Consider the following 12,243-nt stretch of genomic DNA (forward strand, 5'->3'; position numbering starts at 1 on the left):
GAGATGCATCTGTGGATGCATGCCAAAGTGCGGTTGGCCTTCCTGACTGCATCCCCACACTGCCGGCCCATGTTCATCTTAGAGTCAGTGATGACTTCAAGATCCTTTTCTGCCTCTGTACTGACAAGAGGGGAGTTCCCCAGCCTGTAGGTATGGTGCCGGTTGTTCCTCCCCAGGTTCATCACCTTGCCCTTGTTGGTGTTGAATCCCATCCTATTCTCATCCACCCACCCCTGTAACCTGTCTAGGTCCAATTGTAGCCTACTCCTCCCTTCTAGCATGCCCACGTCCCCCCACATCTTAGTGTCATCAGTGAATTTGAACAGGGTGCTTTTTAACCCCTCATCCAAGTCACTGATGAAGATGTTGAAGTTAGCCCTCCCTCCCTGAGGACAGGGGATCCAGGTGATGGAGAAGTGAATTTTAATTACTGGTTTTGCTTTTTAAAACCATGCAGAGCATGGCTCAATAAAACTGTCAAGGAGCAAAAGGAGTAAGGTGGTGGCTAGAAGATAGTACTAGGAAGCACTCTTGAGGTCCTGTCCTGGTAGCTCTGTGTGGCTTTGGCTAAGACTCTTCTCTCATGCCTGTATCACTGGAATGTCATGAGAATGAATTGGTGCTTGCAAAGTTTTTGGGCTGGGATTTTTCAGGTGTCCATCAGCAATTTGTGATTCTCAGGGCCCTGCTACATGTTCAAATTAAAGCTAGATAGAAATGAGCTATAGAGTTGTTGCACCTTTTCAAGTACTAACTTTATAGCTGGTTGCCTCTTTTTATAGTTGAATAATCATTTTTTATCATATGATAATTAGTTTGCACATGTGACTAATCTAAATTTATTGTGCAATTAACCAGTAAATTGTATAATATATGTAACATGTAGCAGGGTTCTCATAGTCAAAATAATTGTAACAACTGAATAATTGTAGTTAGTTACAAAAGAACAGTGTTCTGATTTTTCAGCCAGCCATGATGCACATGGAATATTATTGCTCCCCACATTAAGATTTGCATTGATTTTTTTTACTGTGCCCACAGATGTTCAAAGTGTCCCCATGTATGTGTGAATTTCATGAGGCCCTTTCTTGACATCTAATTTCAGACATCACAGTGAGCAAGGAACACAAACCAGTGAGGTTTGGTTGGAACAAAAAACTGTTCGTGGTGCCAAGATTATGTGAATATTTAGTGCAGGTATAGGAACTTCAGCCTTGGAGCTCTTCCTTTTTTTTTTTCTGAATACAAATTCATGTAACATCTTACACCATAAAACATTGTGGTTGATTCACATTTTGTGAGTGTGAAAGTAGAAACAACCCTTAAAGTCAGATGCAGAATGTGAGGGTTTATGAATATGAATTCAGAATTCACTATTCACTTGAAGCGTGCTCTTTGGAAACCTGATGGAAAACCAGATGAAATCACCAGAAATGGTCCTATTAACTCCAATCAACTTGAAGCAAGCCCTGTTTTATCATTCTTGACAAAACGCTCGTTTAATAGCATATTCAATTAAAAGGGATGCAATCGGTGTCCTGTTCTTCCCCAGTAGGAGTTTAGGCAGCTGCTGCCAAAGTCTCAATTGAAGCGTGAGGTTGAGTAGCATGTTTTGTGCAATCATGTTGGTTATGTCTTCGCTGCAGACATGGCCCCATCCAGCAAGAGGAAAGTTGCCCCACTGCAAAACTCTTCTGGCACCAGACTCATGTAACTGCATCCCAAGTGATCCTGTACTAACAAATCCATGCATCACACCCTGACTTCATTTATAGGTGTGCTTTCTTTGTCTTTCTCTCTCTCTCTTGCCTATGGTACTGCTGCTGTTGTTGCAGCTCTACTGCAGACAGGAGAGCATAATACTTTGTGTAAATAATTTCCAAGTGGAATTGCTCCTCACTAATGCACTGAGTTCTGAAGGCAAAAGCAAACAGCATTTGGCAGCAAGAACTCTAAATGAGAAAGTCATTAAGGAATTCAGTTCACAAATGACAAAGTGATTCATACCCAAATGACTTCTCTGCTTCTCTGTTTCTTTCCTGTCCACTGAACATAAAAATTGCATTTGAGATCCATTTACCTAGAGGATGTGTTTTACTTCCTCCCACTCAAAATTTTGTCAACTTCTAGCCAACCAGAAGCATGGGAGAAGAATTGTGGATCCTGTCTGTTCAAATCTTGTAGAAGCACAGAAGAAATGGAGTGTGCAAATATGGGGTTCAAATGCAGTGCAGAAGAAGGAAGGATTTACATAAAGTTTAGGCCAGGTGAAACTGTGGAATAGGGTTGAACTAACAATGCCCCTGGTTCTAGGTTCAAAGTAATTGTTGGTTAAAATGGGTAGTGATATTTTTTAAACACTTTTTATCTAGAAAGGGGCATTTCCAGGTATCTTCAATTAAACTTGTCACATTGCCCTGGTACAGACATTCACCAGTCTCCCAAGGTATTAAGTTTTGGTCCCACCACACTGCGCCTGTCTGCTCTTTACTTCCCCTGGTGTAAGTAGTTTCCAGCCCTGTCATTCTTCCCTCTCTGTGTGCCACAGGCCTATTTGTTGCATTTGGTTAATGTGGGTCTTAACACCACCACAAACATCTATAAACCCCCCTTAAAAAGGGAGGTTGCTGAGAATGCAACAACTGATTGCTTGGGACAAATAAAGAAAACAGGAACGGGAGCAAGAGTTACAGGCTCAAAACAAGGGATCCAGAGGGGGACACTGAGCCAAGCACACCAGCCAGCACCCACTGCCCCCTGAATAAATTGAGGGAGCCTGTGGATGCTGACCAATGAAACTCTGCTGGGAGATGTGAGTGGAGAAGTGACACTCTCCCAGGTTCCCTCTAGTTGCAGCCTCCTTCCTGGTCTTGTAGATGGCCAGGTTGGCCAGAGCCAGAAGGAGGTTGACAGGGGGTTCCAGGGCCTGGTGGGGCCACAGATAGGGGATACATAACAAAAGGTGTGGGGAGAAGTGCAGTGAGGAGGAGACCTATGTGACATAGGATACTGGGCAAGACGGACCCATGCTCTGGCCCTATAAATGGCAGTTCTTATGTTCTCTCAGGCATGCTCCCAAAACTCAGATGCTCAGTCCAAGATGTGGGATCTTGGAGCACAACTGTTCTAGGACCTGAGGACTAGTGTTAACCCCAGACCAAACTCCTCTGTAGTTTAAGCATACCTTTTCCCAGCACTACAAACTTGTGGACACTCCAGGTTTATGATGCAGCTCTTTGGAAATGCATGAAAGCTGAAACAAACAGACACCAAAATAGAGGAAGGATTCCAGAAGTTGGTTTTTATTCTATTCTACAACATACATAGATGCTGACAAAACAATAAACAGCTCTTTGCATTTTCCTGCCTCAGGTTCCTCATATGTTCTTTGGGCCTACATTGTGCTCCTCTCGGGAGTTCAGGGTTTTTCTGCATGTGGCTTCTCTCCAAATTCTGGCATCACTCCCTGTGAAGTCACTTTCCTTCTTCCTTGGCTGGTCTATAAAGCCCCTTGCTATAAAATTGTACTCCAAAATGTATTAGCAGAACATAGGAGTGCTATGGAAGGGGACTCACGGATTAATGACACTTTGCCTCGCCAGATGAAGTGCCTTCAGTCTAACACTGCTCGTCACACGCAGAAGGATTGCGTAAATTGGTCTTCCCATCTCATTCCAGGTGTGCTACAGCAGGCCGTGGCAGCTTCACTTGTTCCTCAGAGTACCAGCCTCTTAGTCTTGATGTGTAATATGAAAGTCCTTGTTCAGGCATTGACATCACTAGATCAGCGCAAAAAGCTTTTGCCACTTTTCCCACTTAATGCTTGCTCTCAAAAGCAGGCAAGCTGAGGAAATGGCCCAATGTCTTAGAGGCAAAAAAAATCCTGCAATAATCAACCTGCGCTGACTGTTCAGCAAGACGAAGTTTGAAATCAGATAGTACTGATCTCCCCAGTAGTTGCGGAGGCCATTTGTGGCTGCGATCATGGTAACCTGAGGACTGCCTACCTAGGCAAAAGAGAACAGCCTGCATCTACCTAGCAGGGGTTAGAGTGTGTAGACCTTGTAACAGATGATGCCTGACTGTGAGGTTGAGTCACACTGTGACTTTTTTCAGGTTTACATGACTGCTGGGAAGACATACGGGCTGGAGAAAATGCTGAGGGACGTAGAGGAACGTGCCCGTCACAGTGGGACCACTGATTCTGAATTGTCTGAGCTGGAGGACAAAGTGGCATCAGCAGCTGCACAGGTGCAGCATGCAGAGAGCGAGGTAATAGCTCTTGCCTGGAGACACATCTCATTGACTCAACAGAGATAGCAAACAGTCTTAAAATGGCATTCTACTGGGATCATGAAAAATAGCTGATCCACTGAGGCCAAGCTACCCAGTGCCTTGGCTTTGAATATTTCCTGGTTTCCAGTGACCTTAGTAAAAACACAAACCCTGAATGAGTGTTTCCTTTACATTGTCATGCTGCCCACCTGCTCACCTGTATGTGCATGCCTGTATACATACTTGGGAAATTACATAAGTTTTTTTTTCTCTCTGAGGTGTCGGATATAGAGACTCGGATTGCAGCACTGAGTGCCGCTGGGATGACTGTTAAGCCCACAGAAAAAGCAAAGAAGAAGTCAAGTATGCCAGTGAGTTTCTGGTTGCAGAGGATGTATGGTATAAGGACCCAGCTTGCAGCTATGCTTGTTCTGCTGTGCTCCAGAGATGTTAAAGCCAGAGAGGACCCTTATGATCATTACCTTATCTGATCCTATAAGTAACCCAGACCCAAAAACCTCTCCCACTGACTTTAACCCAAGTACTGTGGACCAGAAAGGGCTATCTGGGAAGCATTCTGAAGCAGTCTTTTTCTCTCATCTAACACTTCGCCCATAAGACTCAAGCTTCTCCTTTCTTAAATCTAATTGCCAAGTTCCACAAAATGAAAATACCTAGTTGGTTGCTTGGGGCAGGTGAATTTTTCACTCCAGTAAAGAGCTTTTCCTCCCTGAATTGCAAAGCATCTTAAAGAAGTGATTTGGTATCATTATCCCTGCTGAGGCACAGGAAGTTGTAGTGATTTGGTCCCCTTCAAACAAGGATACAAACTTCCCCATACACTGTAGATCAAACAGTTACAATGGACAAGCAGCACAGGTATTTGCAGAGTCCTGGACTGCTCTTTTTTGTGAATGCCACCCTTTCCATATCTCTAAGGAATAGATTTACTGTTTTCTCTCTATTTCCTCTGTGTTTGCCTTCTGTATGGGAGAAATGCCAGCCGGCCTCTTCCATTTCCCCCCTTCATCTTATAAAGAAGATATTTATCTGACGATATCTGTCATTTCAGTATTCCACCCATTTAAAATTGGGATACCTTGGCCACCTTCTGAGAATCAGTCCATGCAGGGTGGTAGAAATTCATATTTTTAAAAGATACGTAGGTTTTTGCTGTTGTTTGTATTACAATAATGCGTAGAGCCCTTACTTAAGATCAAGGCTTCCCTGCGGTAGTTGCTGTATATATGCATAGAAAGAAATAGGTCCTGCCTTACAGACCTCATATAGTAGTTTAAATAGACAAGACAAATGGAAGGAGGCCAGATGGAGGTGTAGTGACTTGCCCAAAGTCAGCCAGCTGGGTACTAGAAATCAACCCGTGGTTCCTGAGTCCTCCTTCAAGGTGCTGTCTACTAGATCAGCTGCCTCACCACTCTGAGCCCTGACAAACTGCTTAAGAAGCTCGGGAGTTTCCTTCATTGGAAGTTTGCAAGGAGAGGCTGGAGAGGCATCTGTCTGGGATGGTTTAGAAACAGTAAATACTGCATCTGTGCGGAGGCTTGGATTAGATGACTAGAGATCCCTGTCACCCCTATGATTCTAAGTCAGCATAAACTCACAGCTTGCTCAGAATCATCTTGGAGGTTGTACCAGCATGGAGCGCCAGTGCTGCAAATGTCCCAGATGCTCTAGTCAGCCCACAGGCATCAGAATCTATGTATTTTGCACTGAAGAAGTCATAGAAATCTTTGTCATTTCTTCTGTCTCTAGGTGTTTACTCTTCATTCTCCCAGGCATGGAAATAGTCAAGAGGATCAAAATATGAACTCCCCATCGGTAACATCACCAAATGATGTCAAAGTGAGTATTTGGGTAATCTGCTCTAGAAAGATACGGAAAGTCTTTATCCTCTCAGTTGCCTCTTTAAATATAATCTAAACTTTTGCTGACTGTGACCTCTGCTCTCTGAGTCTTCAAAGACCTGTGTGAAATGGATATAGGAATTTGACCCAATTCCTAGTGGGTACATGTCTCCATCGCATGTTCATTACCATCAATAATTAGCAACTCTTGTTGGCAGTCTAGGCAGAAAGACCAGCAAGCCACTTCCATTGTACATAGAGAAGGTCTGATTCAGCAGTCCATTCCCAGTTACTGAAACATGTACCGAGGTGCACTGCTAAACAGGGATCAATTTATGCAATTGTGGAATTAGGGAAAAATTGGTTCTGGCAATCTGAGCCAGAGAAATGTCAGTGAAAAGGAGCTGACACTATTGATAGAGGAAATCCCAGGTTACATCCATACTCTGGTCAAGAGGTGCAAGTGTATAGCATGTGCAGACATGCCCAGCCTAGTTTTAATCTAACTAGTTGCAGTACCAATAGTGGGAGACCTGTGGCATCACAGATTTCAGGTACTGTGTGAAACTCCAGGATCCCCGAGAAGACTTACAGCCTTGCCTCGATATTTTTGATACGGTGGCTGCACCACTATCAGTACCAGAGCTAGCTAAATCAAAGCTAACACAAGTATGTCTTCATGTGCTGAAGTTGTATCTTGTGATGTACCCTTAAATGTGGATGTGCCATCAGAATCCCTAGAGCCGTGAGTTTAGTAACTTATATGAGTGCTAAGTTATTTTCATTATGAATTTGCTCTAATGCATGCTGCCCTTTGGAGAATGCAGGCTTCTATATGGTTCCCACCTTTCTAATTATCCATCTGGCTGTCAAAAACACCATCTACCATAGGTGAAGACCATACCAGCAGACAGTACCAACCGGGATACAACGCTACAGCCTTACAGTTAGTCCAAAGAAGGATGAGAGAGTTGTCTTTCACATGGGATTTTGCTATTTAAAAGGATTAAACATTTTTTTTCTTTTCATTTTCTGTTTTTATCATGAACTAGCCAATTGCCCATCAAGAATGACAGGGGGGAGGAGAGGGGCAGAGGACTGGGATGGAGTGCCACCACCTAATGCCCCATGCTACTGCTGTTCTGCCTCTTGCAGGGACCGGGGTGGGGGAGCCAAGGTCAGCAGCACCGGTCCTTTGGTCCTGTCCTTGGCACAGCTTTGGAATCATGGCTCACACTTGGAGCACTCTAATTGGCTGTTTCTGTCAGCCAATCAGAGTGCAAATAAAGCACTACAGACGTAGTTTTTTATATTAGAATTGTGGGAGCAGGAAGCTAATGAAAGTGGACTTCCTGCCAGTGCATGCTCAGCCGGCCTCTTTCGTCCTGAGTGGATGTATCATGAAGGGTTTGACATTAGTATTTTTCTTAAACACAGTGAAAAAGGTTAACTTTAAGTCTATCTACCACCCTCATTATATAGCATAAAGGGTTTGGCCACACCAACTGGCAACAAGTCCTTCTTTTTCTCTTACAGGTAATGTCCATGCCACAGGTATTACAGAAGAAATTTAACAGCTCTTTTGAAACTGCAGGTAAGACTTGTGTGCTCTGTCTGTGCCCAGGAAAGTGGTCAAGGCAGTATCATAGCTTGCAGAAGGTAATGTCCCATACTTGTAGTCATAGATCACCTCTCTCCTGCCCTCATCTGTTATTTTCAAGAAGGGATCATATACAGTGAGGGCAGTGGCAGGGTTTTAAGCAAGGGTTCTGTAGCATCTGAGAGACAGGTTTCATTCACGTCACTAATAGATTCTGTGTACAAAAATGAAAGGTGCTGCCTCCAGGCCAGGGAGCCAGGGAACAAAGTCTCCATCAGCAGCTAAGCTGAGTCTGAGACCAGATTTTAATTCTGTCATATACCAACATACATGTCATTGTGATGAAAGGTCCCTATCTCATAGACTGACCATAAGGAAATCCAGGACACTGCCTCCCTCCCCACCCCTCACCCTATGCTCTTACAAGGCAGCAGGAGCGGGGCAGTGTGCCGGGCAGGTGGCAGTGCCTGCCCACCCACCTGCGAGGTGCTCCACACCACTCCAAGTCCCAGTCAGACTGTGCCCTTCTCCCCTGCGTTTCTGGGACCGTCATTATAATTCTCAACAGTCGGCTAGGACCGACCTCTGAAATCTGGGACTGTCTCAATTAAACTGGGACATATGGTCACCCTGCTGTCTCACCAGTCTAAGGCCAGGACTGTCTGAGCAGGGTCCTAATTTCCCTCATAGCCCTAAGGAAATGCACATTGCTGAAATGCTCCCACCTCTTTTCATCCTCAGTATTTGCCACTCATCTCATATTCTTGATACAAGTCCACTTTTCAGTTGTTACCTTGCCACTTCTGGCCCATTATAATTCTGATCTGTCCAGGAGCCGTCACCTAGCCCTGCGCAGCCTAAACTACGTTACTGCACCTAAAAGAATTTCAAAGAAAATGAAAACCTGGAAGTTAACAGCAGTGGCCATACAATGATGAAGGCCTGGGCAGTGTTACATCCAACAGCCTTTGGCCAAAACCATTAGGAAATTACTTTTCTATTTCTTTCTTATCTTGATTTGTAAGCCCACAGGAGGAACTGAAGAAAAAACTGCTTTCCTTGGAGATAATAATGAATAGGAAAGAGAGAAGTAATCATTTAATGCAGAAAATGAATTACAGTTGCCTTTCTCCAATTAAAAACGAATGGCAAGGCCTGTTTCCTGAGTTCTGCTGACAGTGAGGTCCCTTGTCTTTGTTTCTGAGGAAGAGTCATCTGCTCTTCCCCTTAAAGGCAGCAAGATAAGCAGGGCTTTTCACCCTGAGCTTGCAGATAAAGTGATGGTGAAGTCAAAAGGACGTCAGGGTGTGTGTCTAATCCCTCCATCCACTCTGTATCTCGCCATATCTCCTTGCCATTCTTCCCACAGGGCAATGACATGCAAGCTCGCTCGGGGGAAATGGAGATTAGGAAAATTGGAAATAGGCCGAAGAGAATGGAAGATTATTTAGTGGTTGAGAAGTGTAACCCTGACACGTCAGGCTTGATAGTGATGTCAGGATCACACAGCAGGGGTTGGGTATGCCAAGGAAGTTTCCAGAACACGCCGTACCATTCAGTGCAGAGAGTTCAATAAGTGGAGTTAAACGGGGCTGTTTCATGTGGCTCCTTTAAGCTGCTTTGAAAATTAATAGTAATAATTAATGTGCCTTTTTGTGGATAGAGGCCCCTGGGCTGGGACAATCCACCTTCCAGACACAGTGTGTGTTACACCATTAAAATGGGATGAGCACAGCCTTTGTTTTAAGCAGCCCAGTCTCTTTAGAAGTCAGTGCAATGGGACCTGCTTCCATCAGGGCTCACTTTGGCCCTTTTTGTCCCTTTAACAATGAACTGGAATAATTAATCCGTGCATGCTGTCAATTGACCCCCCTGCCTCCAGACTAGGGGCTACACCCCTGGACTGTGTCGAGGCTCTGATGGGTCCACAGACTCTTAAGATGCCCTAACTGCAGCAGAAGATTTTCTATTACTTGGATTCCTCCATAGCCCTTCAGTGCAGGGACCAGAACAGATCTGCGTGGGTGACATGCCTGGAGCACACTGTGCTCCCATGGCCCCTCCACTCCTCCAATGCATTAAGCACAGCTCCTTTCCCCCTTCCAAGAGATATTTGCAAATTCAGCTGGTAACAGACACATGTAAGGCCATTAAGACTCAATGCCATGCATGTTTTGATTCAGGGAGGAGGAATCACAAATGCAGCAGTGCTTCAAGTCCCTGTTTTCATACTGTTAAATTTTTTGCGCAGAATGTTGTTTCACATTTTTTTCCTCATAGATTTTAAAAGAAAAACCCTTGATCACTTAAATGTATTATGTGATTAAGGGCAGGAAAGGGGTTTTGTAGAGATAGCTGGCCAGGCCTATATGCATTACTTTTTTGTGTCCTGTCTGCTTAGCTCAGTACCATAGCAAGGGGAGGGTGGGGGAAGGGGACGACCGCCCTGGGTGCTGAAGTGAAGGGGTGCCAACGGGCACTGTCCAGCCGGGGCAGGGCATGGGACAGAGCTGTGACCAGCTCCTCCAGGAGGACATGGGACGTGGAGTCGGGGGAGGTGGCTCCAGCTGCTGTGTGCATTCCTGGGCAAGCATGGCGGGTGTGTGCCCCCCAGGTCTGTATGTGGAGTGAGGGCAGGCTGCCACTGCAGGCTTGCCCCAGGCACCAAACTTCCTTGCTACAGTATTGGCGTAGCTGGACGGTTCATACAAGTAGCCTCACTTGAGAACTATCCCAGCTGCAAAAGAACAGGCTGCCTTCTATTCCACTGCCAGCATTAACAGTATTACCCATTGCACAGTGGCCCCAGAGTATTTAATGACGAGGCAGACCCAGGCCAAATAGCTCGCCTTTTAGTCAGCATGTTGAGCGTGCAGTCACAGTTGCAGTGGCCTTAGTTTTTCCTTTATACCAGACATTTTAAGTGGTTCTGGACTGAAATAGTGCTTTTGCTGACTTCGGTGATAACCACAACCTTGCCACATGACAGGATCACCTAACAAACAGAAGAAAGTTGTGGACAAATGCAAAGGGGAGAAAAATCTCCATTTATAAAACTTTTGAACAAGAGTCTGAAAGTGACAAAATTTGAATGTTATGGGCCAGTACACTGCATTGACACCTGAGTAAATTGGATTGAAATGATTGCTAGATCACAATATAAGCATTTTATGAAACTTTGCCTTGGGTGCAAATGGCTGTACAAGTAGCCAGGTAAAAGAGGGCCCTATGCATCCAGGATAATTATTCTGTAAAGCCCACCAGTGGGGCACCTCGCATGTGCAGTGTTGCCATTTCAGGAATCTGTTTTGATTAAAGTATTAAGCCAGTCTCAGGATATGGAGACATCCTCCTGACTTGCTATATAGCATCTGTGAAGCTACTACTTAGATTCTTCTCTCATCATTTTTAAGGAAGGCTCATGCTGTGTTTCTGAATAGCAAAGTAGGGAAGTATAGAAATATAATACAGGAATCACTACTAGAATAATGAGTACTTAGGTGCTGGTTCTTTGCAGCCTAATGAACTGGCAGTCTATTTGTTTGAATTGTTAGCCCATTCATGAAATGTACAGAATGAATTGTGAATGAGGGTACTAGAAGAATGGGTAGCTTAGTATTTGAAGCCTCTGACAGATACAGAATAATAACTGGTTTGCATGCTATTGTTTGTCTTTAATACAAAGGGTCTAATTCTTTGATTTTATCCCATTGTAAATTGGAAGCCATTGGAATTATACTAGTGGAAAACTGCTGTAAGAAAGAAGTAGTCTAACAAAGCTATTTCCAAAAATCTGTGTATTTGTCCAGTCATCTAATTATGAAATAGGGCTATATTGCCAGTCTAAGTCATTTTATCTTGTGTTTTGTTTTTTTTTTAAGGTGATGAATCTTTTGATAGACAGTCCTTTTACCGGGGCTCTTTGACACAAAGAAACCCCAACGGGAGGAGCAGGAGAGCAGAACGCATCTTTGCGGTAAATTTCCAGAAGCTACCTTATTACCTGGATAAAACTATTTAGAGGGGGTCAGTCTGCAAAATAATGAATCAGAGTAGGGCTCTGATTTTCTGGTCTTTCTGTCCTGCGTTCAGTCTGGGATTTGAGGGGGCATGGTAAAAAAGTGCCAACAGGTCTGCTCCACAGTGGGAGATGAATGGATCCCACTGAAGCACCCTGTTTTTCTCCTTTTTGCCTAAGATTCTACCTATCCTGGGGGCTTAAAGGTGGTATTAGGCTCTAAAGGGTTTGTACATGTAATCAAATAAACACATTAGCAAGAAAGCTGCAACACTGAATGTTAAATTAGACATAGCAGCAAAAGATGAATTGTGTTAATTGAATTATGCCCTCTGATCAGAAAACTGGGAGTAGGAGGAATCTGAGAAGTACCTTTCAACAGCCCCGTTAAATACTCAGCTTGCTGAATTCACTTTGAGTAAACAATGTTTCTTCACAAGGGTTGTTGACAAATGGACTTGCTAAGGAATACCTATGTTACTTTT

At 44.2% G+C, this 12,243-nt stretch overlaps 2 protein-coding genes across 9 annotated transcripts in view; one reads left to right on the forward strand and one right to left on the reverse strand.

Moving 5' to 3' along the window:
* The window catches only part of MLPH (melanophilin), an 85,813-nt gene that overhangs the window by 69,132 nt on the left and 4,438 nt on the right, over window positions 1–12,243 (forward strand). For all 8 annotated transcript variants that reach the window (XM_019554159.1, XM_019554162.1, XM_019554160.1 and 5 more), the window contains 5 exons: window positions 4,117–4,272; window positions 4,554–4,646; window positions 6,049–6,138; window positions 7,677–7,734; window positions 11,622–11,716. In XM_019554159.1, the coding sequence (XP_019409704.1) occupies window positions 4,117–4,272; window positions 4,554–4,646; window positions 6,049–6,138; window positions 7,677–7,734; window positions 11,622–11,716 (492 nt within the window). The remainder of the gene's footprint in view (window positions 1–4,116; window positions 4,273–4,553; window positions 4,647–6,048; window positions 6,139–7,676; window positions 7,735–11,621; window positions 11,717–12,243) is intronic.
* Window positions 1–12,243, reverse strand: part of RAB17 (RAB17, member RAS oncogene family) — a 52,968-nt gene that overhangs the window by 2,366 nt on the left and 38,359 nt on the right. The gene's annotated exons all lie outside the window — the stretch shown is intronic.

This window comes from Crocodylus porosus, unplaced genomic scaffold (genome assembly GCF_001723895.1).
Source record: "Crocodylus porosus isolate Cpor-Errol unplaced genomic scaffold, CroPor_comp1, whole genome shotgun sequence".
Taxonomy (NCBI): Eukaryota; Metazoa; Chordata; order Crocodylia; family Crocodylidae; genus Crocodylus; species Crocodylus porosus.